Below are 14,341 nucleotides of genomic sequence, written 5' to 3' on the forward strand. Positions count from 1 at the left end.
TTTTTCCTTCCCACTGAGGTGCCTTGATACAGCACTCTGGGAACAGCCTATTCGTTCAGAAATGTCTTTCTGTGTCTCACCCTCTTGCTTGAGGGTGTCAATGATGGCCTTCTGGACAGCAGTCAGGTCAGCAGTCTGACCCATGATTACGGTTTTGAGTAATGAACCAGGCTGGGAGTTTTTAAAAGCCTCAGGAATCTTTTGCAGGTGTTAAGAGTTACTTTGTTGATTCAGATGATGAGGTTAGTTGCTCATTCAGAGAACCTTTTCATGATATGCTAATTTCATGAATATGCTAAGCTAACGTTGTCTTCTGAAGCTGCTGCAGGGGCAGCAACTTCAGAAGGGAGGCCCAGACTTCCCTCTCCCCAGCCACTTCTTCCTGCTCCTCCGGGGGAACCCCAAGGCGTTCCCAGGCCAGCCGAGAGACATAGTCCCTCCAGCGTGTCCTGGGTCTTCCCCGAGGCCTCCTCCTGGTGGGATGTGTCAGCATAAATTAGCATAAGCAGAAATTAGATTCGTTGTGTTGATGCATTTTGACGTGCTTCAATTTTCCGCCGCAACACGCAAACTTCCCCATTCACTCAGTGCGTTATAGTTCCACATCACTTAGGATTTGTTGCTGTGCGTTTGCGCAGAGTGAAGGAAAGAGGAGACCAGCTGCACAGGCAGGCTGCGAAATGAGATGCAGGTGATCGGTATCGGCAACAAGAAATCGTGATCACCGATTTCCGATCACCGAGTGTATTGTTTTGAATATTTTCCACTGGATTTGATTGATATTGACACCTTGTGGGTCAATTATTTACTTTTTTAACACCACATTATGTTTTGTGATCAACACTACACTGGTGTTACTTTGAATATATTTTAACACTAACACCGTTGTAAATGTTAATGTGACACTTTGTATTGTTGAATTTAACACCAGCTGACTTGGACACATATAGACACTTTTGGGTGTTAATTCAACACCGGCATTGTGGGCTTTACCAATTTCGCCCACATGCAAGAACACCAGCGGATACAAATGAACAATAATATAAAGTTTATTTACAAAGAATAATCAGATGTGGATCGGGCCCTGGGATTGAACGGCTGCACACGGCACTCTGAGGAGACAATGAGAAAGATGGTGAGTTCAAGGTTATCAGAATTTAGATGATTTGTTGGCGGTAAGTTTGCTAACTTACTTGAGCTGTGTGCATCAACGCCGTGGGAGAAGAAATGTTGGTCCTGGGGTTCTTTAAAGCCTCTGGGATTCTTTCTCCGTCGGGTTTGGTGATTTGACCAGCGCGGCTGAGCGGCTGGCAGAGGATCGGTGAGCAGCGTTGGAGGACGGACGGACAGGCAGGCTTACACTTGAAGGCGGCAGTGAGTCGGTGGGACGACCGGTCCAGAATGGCAGGCAGAAACAACGGAGACAGGCGAGTCTTGGACCTCGGGCATCGACGGGGTGATTTCCCGTGACGTCGCGAGGAGTGAGCAGAAAACTTGGAACCAGATCCAGATTTAGAGGAATCCTGAAAAGAGCAAAAATCACAATGAGGTAAACTTTCTAACAGCAGGGGAAAAAGACAGATCACAAGGAGATAACTCAGAGCAAACTCTGAGGGGCTCAGAGGTACCATCAAAGGTTGACACTCTGACGTCTAAGTACCGTTTTCCGCCTCTCTTAAGCTGCCGATAATGAGATGATTGATCCCCAGTGTGGGGATGACGTCATAGGAGGAGCCCACCGCTCAGCCGCCTCTCGGACTCCATCTGATGGGGAATAAAATGAACAGCCGCCCCAAGAAAACCCCGAACTCAACAGTCTTAAAATTACAGGAAGTCGTTTTAATGAGAAATAGATTCAGATTGATCTGATGTAACCAGCTCAGTCCATGTGGTTCTGACATTTATCAGTAATCAGGAGGATGCACATTTCCACCTCAACCGACCAGGTAAGCATTAAGGTAAAAAAAAATAAAAAATGGAGCAAATACTGTATACAAAATGAAAAAAGCAACTGATAGAAATACTTTCTATAAAAATAAAAGATAATAGCAGGAGAAAAGTTGCAGACAGCATTAGCTCAGCCGATCTCTCCCTCCAGGAAGCCATCAAACAGAACTGCTGTCCAGCTCCAGCTGTAATAAAGACAAAAAAAACAAAACAACTGAAAGTTAAAACAACAATGCCAATTTAATAATTCAGATCTAATGCCTTCTGGAATCTATTATTGACATTTTACAAATTTCTCAAATCAATTAAAAGGTTTCACAAATGTTTTATTTATTCTGGTGTTAGTGCAGAATAATCTAGTTAGGTTTTAAATGTCTAGCTGTTGTAGTTTTTAAAGTATATCACATTAAAAAAGCTCAAGATAGAGAAAAATTAAGTGTAATCGCCCTTTAGCTATTTTCTGAATTAGATGCTACATTAGAAAGCTAACTTCAGCTTCGACTGACAGCTTGGGCACAATATACAGATCTATATATGTTTACATAGATCTTTCTATAAAGTATAGATATGTAGATTGCACAGATAATCAAAACACTTAACGTTTACATAGCACCTTTGCCAGAGATATGAGGCGTTATGGTGAAAACAAACAATTTATTAACTTACCTTCAAAGTTATTGTGAAGTTTTGACACATCCATCTTGAATCCTTTGTTGTTGTTGGGGCGTTTCAGGACGTCTGAATAATTATATAGGCATCATTAATAGTCCTGCAACAACCGAGAAGAAATTGTTAGCATACAGTACAGCTGCCTGAGCACAGGAGCCATTCTGTGGCAAAAAAACACAGAGGTGCTAAAACAGAAGCCCGTGGCATTTACCCCACTGCGCCGTGCATCATGGGCAAAAGGTCAAATAAAAATAAATAATAATCAATAAACACATTTCAGTACATGTTATTATGTGTCAGAAAGCTTAGGAAATAATAATAATAATAATAAAATGAAATGTCAAATAAAAATAAATAAATAAATAATAATCAATAAATACATTTCAGTACATGTCATTATGTGTCAGAAAGCTTAGGAAATAATAATAATAATAATAATAAATGAAAGTGAAAAAAAATATGAAAAAAATAAAATAAATAAATAAAGGAGCAAAAGGGGCAGGTGCTCAAGCTCCCCCAGCCCCAGTGGACAAACATTTCCATGATGGGCGTCGGCACACGCCTTGATCCAATTATGCGTCAATTTGTCACATCAAACTCATCTCATCAGTCTTTGCAGTGAATTAATGTCTTTAAACTCCAGTAGCTTCACCGTTTTCTTTTATATTGCCACATACCAGTTTGATGAATGAGTGACGTTTCAATCCTTGACGTGTCCAAAACCTTTTGTTTGATGATAATCCTTCAGATCCATAATAAGCTCACAGGATCACATTGGATCCCGTGCCGTTTTGTTGTCGCTAAGGGGTTTTCACCTGCACGTGTCACCTTATCTGATTCATTGTGGCTATTGAATCAAATGTGGTGTGTCAAACAGGTTGAGATCGGTTTTTTCCAGTTCTTTTAGGATTTTATGTGTGAAAAGTGATTCATTCAAATCATATATCTATATATATATTCATGTTGTTTGTGTGCGTGTCTTTCTATATAGACTTGAGAAATGTCCTTGTTTTTTCACGCTCGTCAAATCTTTCCCCATTTCCAGAATCGTTCCACGAGGTTTTGCTTCCTGAACCAAAAGAGTTTTTCATGGATGACTATCTGCCACCGGGCTGGAGAGCTTTAATCAGCTCTTCCCCCAACCAAGTGAGTGTCGGTATCTGGATGGAAGATCTGTTTGTTGTGCACCTCATAAACAGAGTCTAAATTCTTCACTTTCTGTTGCCCGTTGAAGGATCTTCCAACACTGGAAGATGAGGAATTTCAATATTCTCAACAGTCCCCGCTGCCCTGCGGCCAGTCCCTGTCCGTCGTCGAGCCTTCGGCCGACCCCGAAGTCTCCGACGCGTGTCGGAGGTGAATATCAGCTCCGACCAATATGAGGAGCTCCTCTCGAGGCTGAGCAAGCTGGAGGTGAGCGTGGCGAGCCTTTTTAGCAAACGTTCGACACCGGCGAGATCCTCGAAAGCAGCTGGGGCCTCGGGATCGGCCGGAAAAGGAAAGACGTCGGAGAGGGACGGACGGAGCTCCGAACTCCACGGTAAGGCGGCTCTTCAGACACGTCCTTCCTACGCGAGATCGTTGCCGACAAAAGGAAACTGCGTCGATTCTTAAAACGGGCAGGGTTCCGCGAAGTCGACGGCGGCGGCAGGCGTTTCCCGGATAAACGACCGAAACGAAAGCGGTTGGAAATCCGACTGCCTGTTAACGAACCTGAACAATTCTCTCCTCCCGCAGAGGTGGTCCTCGCGGACTTCCAAAGAGTCTGTTTGGGAGGACGCACCGGAGCCAGAGACGTGGACAACGCCCAACAAGCCCGCAGCCACGCCAAGCGGTTTTGCCATTACATGCTTGGCGGCTTGGCGTCTCCCGCCGGCCGGCTTGACCTCCTCTTCTTGGATAACAAGGAGAAGCTCTGCAGGTGTGTACTCCTGCCGTTTCCGCAGAATGGCGGCGGCGGCATTCAAACGAAGCAGACGTGACTCGATTTAAAGCGTAAAAGCGAATGACGAAATCGACCTTCTTTCTCCAGCTACCCCAAGCACCTGGAAGACAAGGGCTATGCTGCGACGACGGTGAAGCACATGCTCTGCAACGTCTCAAAGTTCCTCCTACACGTTCAGACGAACCATCTGACGTCCAGCCAGCTGCCGGAGGAGCAACTGTCGGCGCTTCTGCGCGAGCTCAAGACGCTGCAGGCAGGCGTTTCGAAGAAGGCGGCGGTGCATAGGGACAGGTTCGCCAGTAAGGTGAAAGCCGGTAAGCGCTTCCGTTCTGCCGCCGTCTACGCGTTTTTTTCCGTCCCGATTCCTCGAAGGACTTTTTTTTTTTTTCTTCTAACTTTCCAACCATTACGCAGAGGACGCCCGCCTCACTTCGGCCGTGGACGCGGACTTCGAGGAGGTCGCCCGCAGGAGGATTCCAGAGATCCTCCTTCTTCTTCTTCTTTTCTATTATGGCGGATTGCAAGCAACTTTAAGGTGCATACCGCCACCTACTGTACATGAGTGTGTAGCAGCATTTCTCTACATCTTTTAAATTCTATTTATTAATCTTGTATTTTTAAGAAACGTAAACAGTGCTTTCCTTAGTCTATAAATATCTTTTATGTTTCCTTCATTTCCTAATATTCCTTTGAGACTCCATTCTTGACCTGTCCTTCTGACTATTCTTTTCAAATGTTCCCTTTCGGATTCATATATTCTACAGTTCATTAATACGTGTTCTACATTTTCTTTCTCACCACATCCTTCACATTTATCATTATTTTTCTTCCCTATTAAATATAAGGTGTCATTTAAATAGGTATGACCTACTCTTAATCTGGTCATGATTATTTCTTCCCTTCTGTTTCTCTCGTTAATATTTGTAATTAGTACTGACTTTTGGACTTTATACAATCTTCTCCCTTTTTTTCCTTCATTCCATCTTTTTTGCCATTCTTCTATTTCTTTATTTTTGATGCATGATTTCCCTTCCCCTTTCCCAAAAGGAATTCTAATTGTTATTGCCATTTCTAAGGCCCTTTTTGCTAATTTGTCTGCTTTTTCATTTCCTTTAACCCCTTCATGAGCTGGTACCCAGCAAAACCGGACATCGGTACCACCTCTATATAATCTAAATAAACTATGTATTGTTTCTAATACTAAATCTTTTCTATTATTTCCTTCTCACTGGATGCTTTCTAATACTGCTTTAGAATCTGAACATATCACCACCCTGTGGGCGAACCTCCTCTATCCATTGCAAGCTTAATATAACTGCCATCATTTCTGCTGTGAAAACAGACAGGTGGTCTGATATTCTTTTGGAGATGTTAATTTCAAACTCAGGTATATTTATTCCTATTCCCACACATCCTTTGGAATTTTTAGAACCATCTGAGTAAATTTTGAGGTAGTTATAATATGTTTCCCTTAAATATACATTAGTCTTTACACCTATTTCATTTAACTTCCAGTCTCTTTTCATTTTAAGAATTGTCATGTCTACATTAGTCTCAGGAAATATCCATGGAGGAATAACACTAATTGCATTAATTTGAGCTATTTCCTTATCCTCTAATCCGTATTTTTTGGTCAGTTTACTTATCATCCATCCGAATCCATTACTCTGGAACTTTGCATATTCCCAACAGTTTTTTATTATATTTGATGTTATGTTCTCATCTCCATTACTTTTAATTTTCATCCAATATACTAAGGCTAATTTTATTCTTCTCATTTCCAGCGGGGTCTCTCCAGTTTCTATTAGAAGAGCATTAATAGGTGTCGTTTTAACCACTCCTGTACATATACGTAAAGCCCTACTTTGAAGTCTGTCTATCTTTTGCAGTGTTGTTTTAGCTGCTGCTCTATATATGAAACTGCCATAATCAATTATTGATCTCATAAGAGCCCTATATATGTTTAATAATGACTCTCTGTCTGCACCCCAGTTATTTCCAGCCACAGCCTTAAGTAAATTTATGACCTTCTTACATTTAGTTTCTAACTTTTCTATATGTGTTTTCCATGTATAGGACTTATCTATCCATAATCCTAAATATTTAAAGTCTTTAACTCTTTCTATAGGTTGTCCGTATAATGTTAGTGTTCCTGCATCTATATTTCTTTTATTTGTAATAACCATAAAGCAGGACTTACTTGCTGATAATTTAAAACCCCATTCATATGACCATTTTTCCACTTTCTTAATTGCTTTTTTAATTTTTTCTACTACGTACTTTACATTTTTTCCCCTCATCCATATGGCTCCATCATCTGCGTATAATGCAGAATTTATACATTTATCAGTGTCAGAAAAGATATCATTAATCATTATATTAAATAATATTGGGCTGATTGCACTTCCTTGCGGAATCCCATTCTCCACATTAAACTCTTTTGAGTAATCATTCCCAATCTTAACTTTTATTTTCCTATCCCTCAGAAAATCTGCTACCCAATTGAACATCTTTCCACCAATTCCCATCTGTTTGATTTTTATAAGTAATCCTTCTTTCCACAGTGAGTCATATGCTTTTTCTATATCAAAGAATACTATAATCATTACTTCCTTCATTTTCAGAGCTTTCTCTATGTCATTACATACTCTGGCTAGGGCATCCATTGTTGATCTTCCTGTTCTAAAGCCACACTGGTATCCATTTATTAGTTTCTTATGTTCAACAAAATATCCTAATCTATTAACTATTATTTTCTCCATCCATTTACTTAAATGCGAGGTTAAAGCTATTGGTCTATAGTTATTTGGACTAGTAGGATCTTTCCCTGGTTTATTAAATGGAAGTATTATTGCCCTTTTCCAGCTATTTGGTATTAAACCTTCATTCCATATTCTATTAAATAGTTGTAATATTAATTTCAATGTTACTTCTGGTATCTGTTGAAACATAACATAACATAATTGATCCTCCCCTGGAGCTGAGTTTCCTGTCCCTTTCAGTACCGTTTTCATTTCCTTCATGGTTATATTCATGTCTAGTGATGACATGCATTTCTGACATTTTTCTAATATATTTTTATAATTTCCTAATTTTTGTATTTTCTGCTGTCTATGAATGTCTGTAAGATGTTCTCCACTGTGTACTGCAGCAAAAGCCTCCCCTAGTAGTTCTGCTTTATCTTTATTTAAAACTAATATATCCTGTCCTCGTACTAATGCTGGTATTTTAACTTCATTTCTTTTCCCCGTCATTTTCCTAAACATTGACCAAACATTCTGTAATTTTATTTCTGAACCTATTGAGGAACAGTATTCTCTCCATGTTTTCTTTTTAGCCCCTTTAATAATTCTCCGAGCTATTGCTCTTTTCTTTTTATATTCAGTTAGGTTTTCGATTGTTAAATTTTTCTGTAATATTTTAAATGCTTTGTTACGTTCTTTAATTGCTGTACTGCACTCATCATTCCACCAGGGAACTACTTTTTTCTTACCTTTGACTTTGATTTTTGGTATGCTATAATTTGCAGCATTTAAGATGTGTTCTGTTATCTGTTTTGTACATTCCTCCATGTTATTATTTAATGAAATCATGTGGCTGGTTTTTTCACAATTATTTTTGAATTTTTTCCAGTTAGCTTTTTTAAAGCACCATCTTGTTATTATGAATTGTTGTTGCCTATTTATACTGTCATTAATTATTGTACTTACTGGGAAGTGATCACTGCCTAGTGTAGTCTCTCTGTGAATATCCCATTCACATGCACTAACAAGACAGTTAGTTATTAATGTAATATCTAGACATGACATTGTATTTTTGTATATATTCTTGTATCTTTTCCATTATTTAGACAGACTAATGACCTTTCATCCATCATTTCTTCAACTATGATACCATTATGATTTGTTTTCTTGCTACCCCATAGCCTATTGTGTGCGTTAAAATCACCACACCATAGTTCTCTTTTATTTATATTTCCTGCAACTTCTGTAAATATTTCCCTATCAAGACTTTTACAAGGGTTGTAATAATTTATACATGTAATATTTCCATACTTTCTTAGTTTAAATAATTCTATATTAACACATTCTAAATCTTTATTTATTATGTTTCTCTTATAAGCTATTCCATCCTTAATTAGGGTGGCACATCCACCTCCACTACCTTTACTTCTGTCCTGTCTTTCTACATTATATCCTGGGATTTTAAATTCTAGGTTAGGTTTCAGCCATGTTTCTTGTATACATATTATGTCTGGAATTATTTCTAAATCATAAATAAATTTTTTAAGTTCTTGTCCATTGGTAATTAAACTTCTAGCATTCCATTGAAGAATATGAATACTTATTATGAGAGTCTATTCCTGAGTATTCTCTGTCGTTTCTGTGGCACTTAAGATGGTGTGAATCTGTTCTGCTTGGATTTCTTTCATATCTAGAAATTTTCCTGCCGCTGTTACAATTGCTTTTATTTTATCACTTTTCTTCTTCATTTGAACTGTAACATTAATAATGTGGCACATAAATGCGATAAAGTTTTCTTTTTTCACCACCATTGAATTTTCATCCACTTTACATTTGTGTGAACATGTTTTTTGAATAATTGTTGTTGGAGCTGAGCTTTGTCTTTGCTCATTCTGCCCTTGATTTGAACTCCAAATTGTGTTTCTTTGACCCGTTTCTCCTGATCTAATTTCTCTTGAGTCATCTTTCCTAACTCTTTTTAAGGCTTCGGCGTATGAGACTCTTTCTGTTATTTTAATTCTTTGAGCTTCTTTAGCTTCCTTTTGTATTTTGCATCCACCATATGCTGCACTATGTTCTCCTCCACAGTTACAGCATTGGACTTTAGCTTCTTTTTCACATTTTCCATATTCATGTGGCCCTCCGCATCTTGCACACCTGGGTTTTCCTTTACAATCTTTTGCGATGTGTCCCATTCTTTGGCAAGCGAAGCATCTGAGGGGTTTTGGGATGTATTCTCTGACTCTGTAATTCAAATATCCTAGTTGAATATTTTCTGGCATGATATTTTCAAATTGCAGAATTACTGCCATTGTATCTTTAAGTTCTCCATCTCTTTTACTTTTAATCCTGGTGGCATCTGTTAACTTTCCTCCTTTAATTTCTTTTTTCAACTCCTCCATTGATATTTCTGTTGGGACTCCTGATATAACTCCCCTCAGCCTTGCTAAGGACCCTGGAATATGTGCTTTGATTCTCTCCCCCATCAAGTTTTCCATTCTGATTATCTTTTGTTGTTGAGTTTCACTGCTAGCATAGATTAGCACTCTTTTGTTACTCATGATTCTAGCCGTTTTAATTTTTCCTATCTCTTTCTCTATTGCTCTAGTCAGCTTTATTGGGTGGATAAATCCTCCTTCTTGCTTAAATTCCACTATTACCTTAAATTCCACTTCTCTATTCCAGTTATTCTTTTCTCTTGTACTCGCGCTGTCATTAGTTTTTGTCTTTTTGTTGGTTTCTTCTCTGGCTTCACTTTCTTCCGACCAACTTCTTTCCCTTTCTTGTCTCTTCCTAAGTGCTCTTTTCATTCTTGCTGACCTTGATATCACCCATTCCATTTCATTACCACTGTTCCCTCCTGAAGTAGAAGCCATGCTGCTACAGTCAATGCACAGTTTATGCAATCCGCCAAATCGCTCCTACCGTCTTCGTTTGTTTGTTTGCTTGTTAGTTTGTTGCTTTCGTCCGTCCTCCTACGTCAACCATCCAACAGCCCACACTCTCCAGAGATCCTCGGTAAGCGCTTCCGGATTTAAATCTCCTAGCCTCCGCCGCTTCCCCGATCGCCGCCCGGCACGCCGCGTGGACAGTGGCGGAGCTAGACTTTTAAAGTTGGGGGGGCCAAGGACTACCTCTGGGGGGGCAAAATTTTAAATGTGTGTGTGCACATATATATAATTTAAAAAAATAACCAAACTGAATATTTGGTTAGTTTTTAGGCCCCTCTGTCATTTTACATGTTATAATTAACACCTTTGACTGGCGCACATGGAGACATGATAGACTTTATGCAGAGTTCATCGCAGAGGAAACTAAAATCAATCAAATAAAAGATCCTTTCTGAATATCATCTCATGGACACTGAACTAAACGTGTCTTTCTGACCGGGAGCTGACAGCGTGTTGAAGAGTTATGGACACCTTGGTTAGGAAGCTCTGTTTGGACAGGTAATTTGACGGGTAACAATATTTCGGGTCGGACCAGAATTATTTGTCTGATGGTGGTTCGGGCTTCTAATGAGTTTACATTTAATGAGTTTGCAGCACACAGAGAAAACCTAAAGAGAATGTGATCTACTTATTGTAGTTTATGTAGAGGAATAACAGCTGACTGTTGAGAGAGGAAAGAAATTAAAGTGCAGATCCTTTAGGCAGAAACAGGCGCAGTGCGCTGGGCAATAAATGCGCTTAAATGCTCCACGGTTACGCTCCAATTAATCACACATGAGACGACAAACGCAAAATATACAATATATAATTACACTGCTTACGTTAATGGTGTTTTAAAAACAAAACCAATAAAAACTTAACTGAGTTAATATGTCAGATTCCCTCCTCACCTCGTCTTGATGAGAACAGAGAGCAGTTCGCTGGTTTCTGTCCAGAATGTGATCAGCTGACCACTTGGTGCGCAGACAGTTTCAACTTTACGCACAGAGAACATCGTGGAGCTCATTATTAATCAGACTAAGAACAATGTCAGTCATAGGATCATCTCTGATCTGGACGCTTTAACGGACCAGAGACTTTGGAGCTCCTAGCGCAGCTGATCCGCTTCTGCTGGGTTTTTCCCCCGCTGAGGGAAGTGATGCGGGATCAGGAAACGATCAGAGTTCTGCCGTCTTCTAATCACGTCATTTCGTGAAATGTTACCTGATTTCAAAAACGTTCTAGCAGAGAAATAATAAATGTTTTGTTTGATGACTACAAATTGGAAATAAAATTATTTTTTTCTTTGACGGACAACGAAAAAAACTGTAGCGCCACCTCTGATCCAAACTACGAACATTGTCGACCCCTCTTCGTTTTTTTCTCTTTTTGCGGAGGATCAATAAATAACTTATTGGTGTTTTACCATCACCACCAGGTATGAAGTGCTTTAGCCTTTGAGCTGCACCACAGCGCAGTATAACTGAAACACCCAGGAGAAGAATATCAGCTTGTTGTTATGAGTATAAAGGAGGCGGGTATCGCACCTGATAAAAATCTATTTATTTATGTCATCACATGGACTTATATAAAGTTTTATACATTTTCTTTTGATATATTTATTATTGTTTTTCTTCTTTAGACATTAGGTTGGCTTAGAATGATTCCAAATAATGTACAGGAATGACCTCGTGCTGTTACATGTCAATCATCTGGGGGGGCCACTAGGGGGGCCAATCAGATGACAGGGGGGGCACTGGCCCCCCTGGCCCCCCCTCTGGCTCCGCCACTGCGCGTGGAAGTCGTTCGGTCTGTACCTCGATCTGCGTGTGTTTTTCAGGATACGTGAAAAAGAGGAGAGGCGGAGTCCGCTTCCACAATCTGCTGATGGGGTACGTCCTCGGCCACCTGGCTGTGACCACCAGGCGCAGGCCGGAGGTGCTCACCTGGGCGACGAAGGAGGACGTGGCCTGCGCGGAAGTGTTTGCGGACGGGACCGGCTTCAGGATTTTGGTGAGTTCCCCCCCCCGCTCCCCGAGACCACCTCTTCGCGTCTCCTTGCGGTCGCGATAAAACGATCCGTCCTTTTCACCGAGGTCGACGAGCAAGGAGAGGCCGACGGAGCTGGGGGCCCGGCATCCTTCCAGCTGAACCAGGAGGAGTACGGCTGGCTGGACCGCCTCACCCGGACCCCCTGCTGCTCCGGGACCTCCTCGTGCCGTTTCCTCTTCCACTCCGTCCACGGCGCCCGGCTGTGCAGACCCGGGAGTGTTCTGCAGGAGGCCTGGCTGGACGCCGGCCTGAAGGGAGCGGCCAGCTTCTCGGGGCCCCAGGCCACCTTCTCGGGGCCCCAGGCCACCTCGACCGACGTGAGTCTTGCGGTTTTGTGACGGAAGCTCCTAAAACACCTCTAAGCCAAGTCAAACTCAAACAGGCTGTTTTTTCCCTCTGTTTTTATCTCCGCAGGCCGACGCCGGCCGCGCCGGGTTCCTCGCACCATGCCGGGGACGAGGAGGACGCCCCGGAGTCACGTTCGGGCAGCGGCGCGGAGGACCGGGCTGGATGGGTTGGAGAGCCGCTGCTCTCCAACGCAGGGGACGTCAGCCAGGACCTTCTCCTTCTGCCCTCCCACTCGGTGCCGGCGGACTCGTCAAGCTCCGATTTTGAAGATGAGTTCTCCTTTACACTTAAAAGGAAATCGGTCGATTGCACAGATAGCGAAAGGAGCGGTACAAAAAAACTGAACAAATCCGGACAAGAAACGATTGGCACCCGAATTCAAAATACCGCAGCACACCGGGTCTCTACAAAGCCCCCCCGTTATCATCACAGCGGCAGGTTCCGGCCTCCTCTTCTGCGGGGTCACGGGGCGGAGCCGCTTTGTCCGGTTTCCAGAACCGGGCGACTTCTGCAAATCCAGCAGGTGTTTATGGGTTCGGTGCAACAGGGGTGGGACCCTTAGTTGGCAAGAAGGAATCTGCCGCTGCCGCAGGGAACCGACGTCCGTCGTCCTTTTCCGGGAGGCGTAAGTCCCCCCCGGCTAGTGCCGGTCAAAAAGAAATGGCAGCTGAGGCAGGAAAACAGCATCCCTCGTGTTTTTCTGGGTGGCAGAAACGATTGGGACCTTCCGGGCGACCAAACTGGGTAAGGGTGCCCGCAAAGCCCTCTGACAGCGACTCAGAATAGGTTTTACGGTCCACAGCTTTAGGGTTCAACTGTTTTTTTCCACAGTAGTTGGCATAGTTCAAGCCACATTTTCATTTCCCTCATTTATTTATTTTTTTCCCCTTTGCTGCCAATATTGTTTAAACTGTTGATATATTTCTTTCTATATTTTTTTGTATTATTTTAATGTTCAAATTTCAATCATTTTTGTAAAATAAAGAAAAGTTCATTCATTTCAAGTAAACATTGGTTTTTATTGTCTGGCAGAAATGTGCACTGCATTTTTCCCTCCACAGTCGAGCTCAGGTTGAGTTTTGGTTTGACATCATTTCTGTTGATGCTGCTCGGTGAGATTCTGTTATCTGAGTGTCTGTGCGCAACCTGCTGCGGTTCGTTCCTCGTCCACCAGAGGGGGTCGTTGACTCGACCGACGGCGCTCTGCATCACATGCGTTTCAGTCCGATCCAGGCAGTAGGAGAGCTTCAGCCTTCCCTAACTTGGACACCAGGCTGAAGGATAACAGATGAAAGCCAGAAAATCATTTGGTTCATTCTTTATAACTGAAAAAGAAAAAGAGCTAGGGGGCTGATACTTGGCACAGACACGCCCCTGAGGGTACCTACAAGCTATCAAAGTTTGGTGGGCGTGGCCTATTTCCTTAAGGTTGCTGCCATAGACTCCCATTCATCTGAAAAAGTGGTTCATTGTAAATAACTCAAAAGCCATAAGGGTTCGTTGGCTGATACTTGGTCCCTATGGGTCCCCCCGGAGGCCCCACCTGCCCACCAGGTTTGGTGGTCCTAGCCCCTCCCCTTCTTGTAGCTGCCATAGACTCCCATTCAGTTGAAAAAGTGGTTCATTGTAAATGACTCAAAAGCCATAAGGGTTCGTGGGCTGATACTTGGTCCCTATGGGTCCCCCCGGAGGCCCCACCTGCCCAC

At 42.1% G+C, this 14,341-nt stretch overlaps 1 protein-coding gene across 1 annotated transcript; it reads left to right on the top strand.

The window, feature by feature from the left end:
* The first annotated feature begins 1,401 nt into the window (after positions 1 to 1,401).
* Positions 1,402 to 14,096, top strand: LOC103461088 (uncharacterized). Its single transcript, XM_081598240.1, has 9 exons — positions 1,402 to 1,456; positions 3,662 to 3,762; positions 3,851 to 3,965; positions 4,174 to 4,537; positions 4,649 to 4,875; positions 4,976 to 5,096; positions 12,076 to 12,248; positions 12,332 to 12,604; positions 12,702 to 14,096. Exons 1-9 carry the CDS (start codon positions 1,402 to 1,404, stop codon positions 12,977 to 12,979), a joined length of 1,707 nt encoding a protein of 568 aa, XP_081454366.1. The 3' UTR covers positions 12,980 to 14,096.
* Positions 14,097 to 14,341: the final 245 nt, after the last annotated feature.

Source organism: Poecilia reticulata, chromosome 17 (assembly GCF_904066995.2).
Source record: "Poecilia reticulata chromosome 17, P_reticulata-male-v2, whole genome shotgun sequence".
NCBI classification, from domain to species: domain Eukaryota; kingdom Metazoa; phylum Chordata; class Actinopteri; order Cyprinodontiformes; family Poeciliidae; genus Poecilia; species Poecilia reticulata.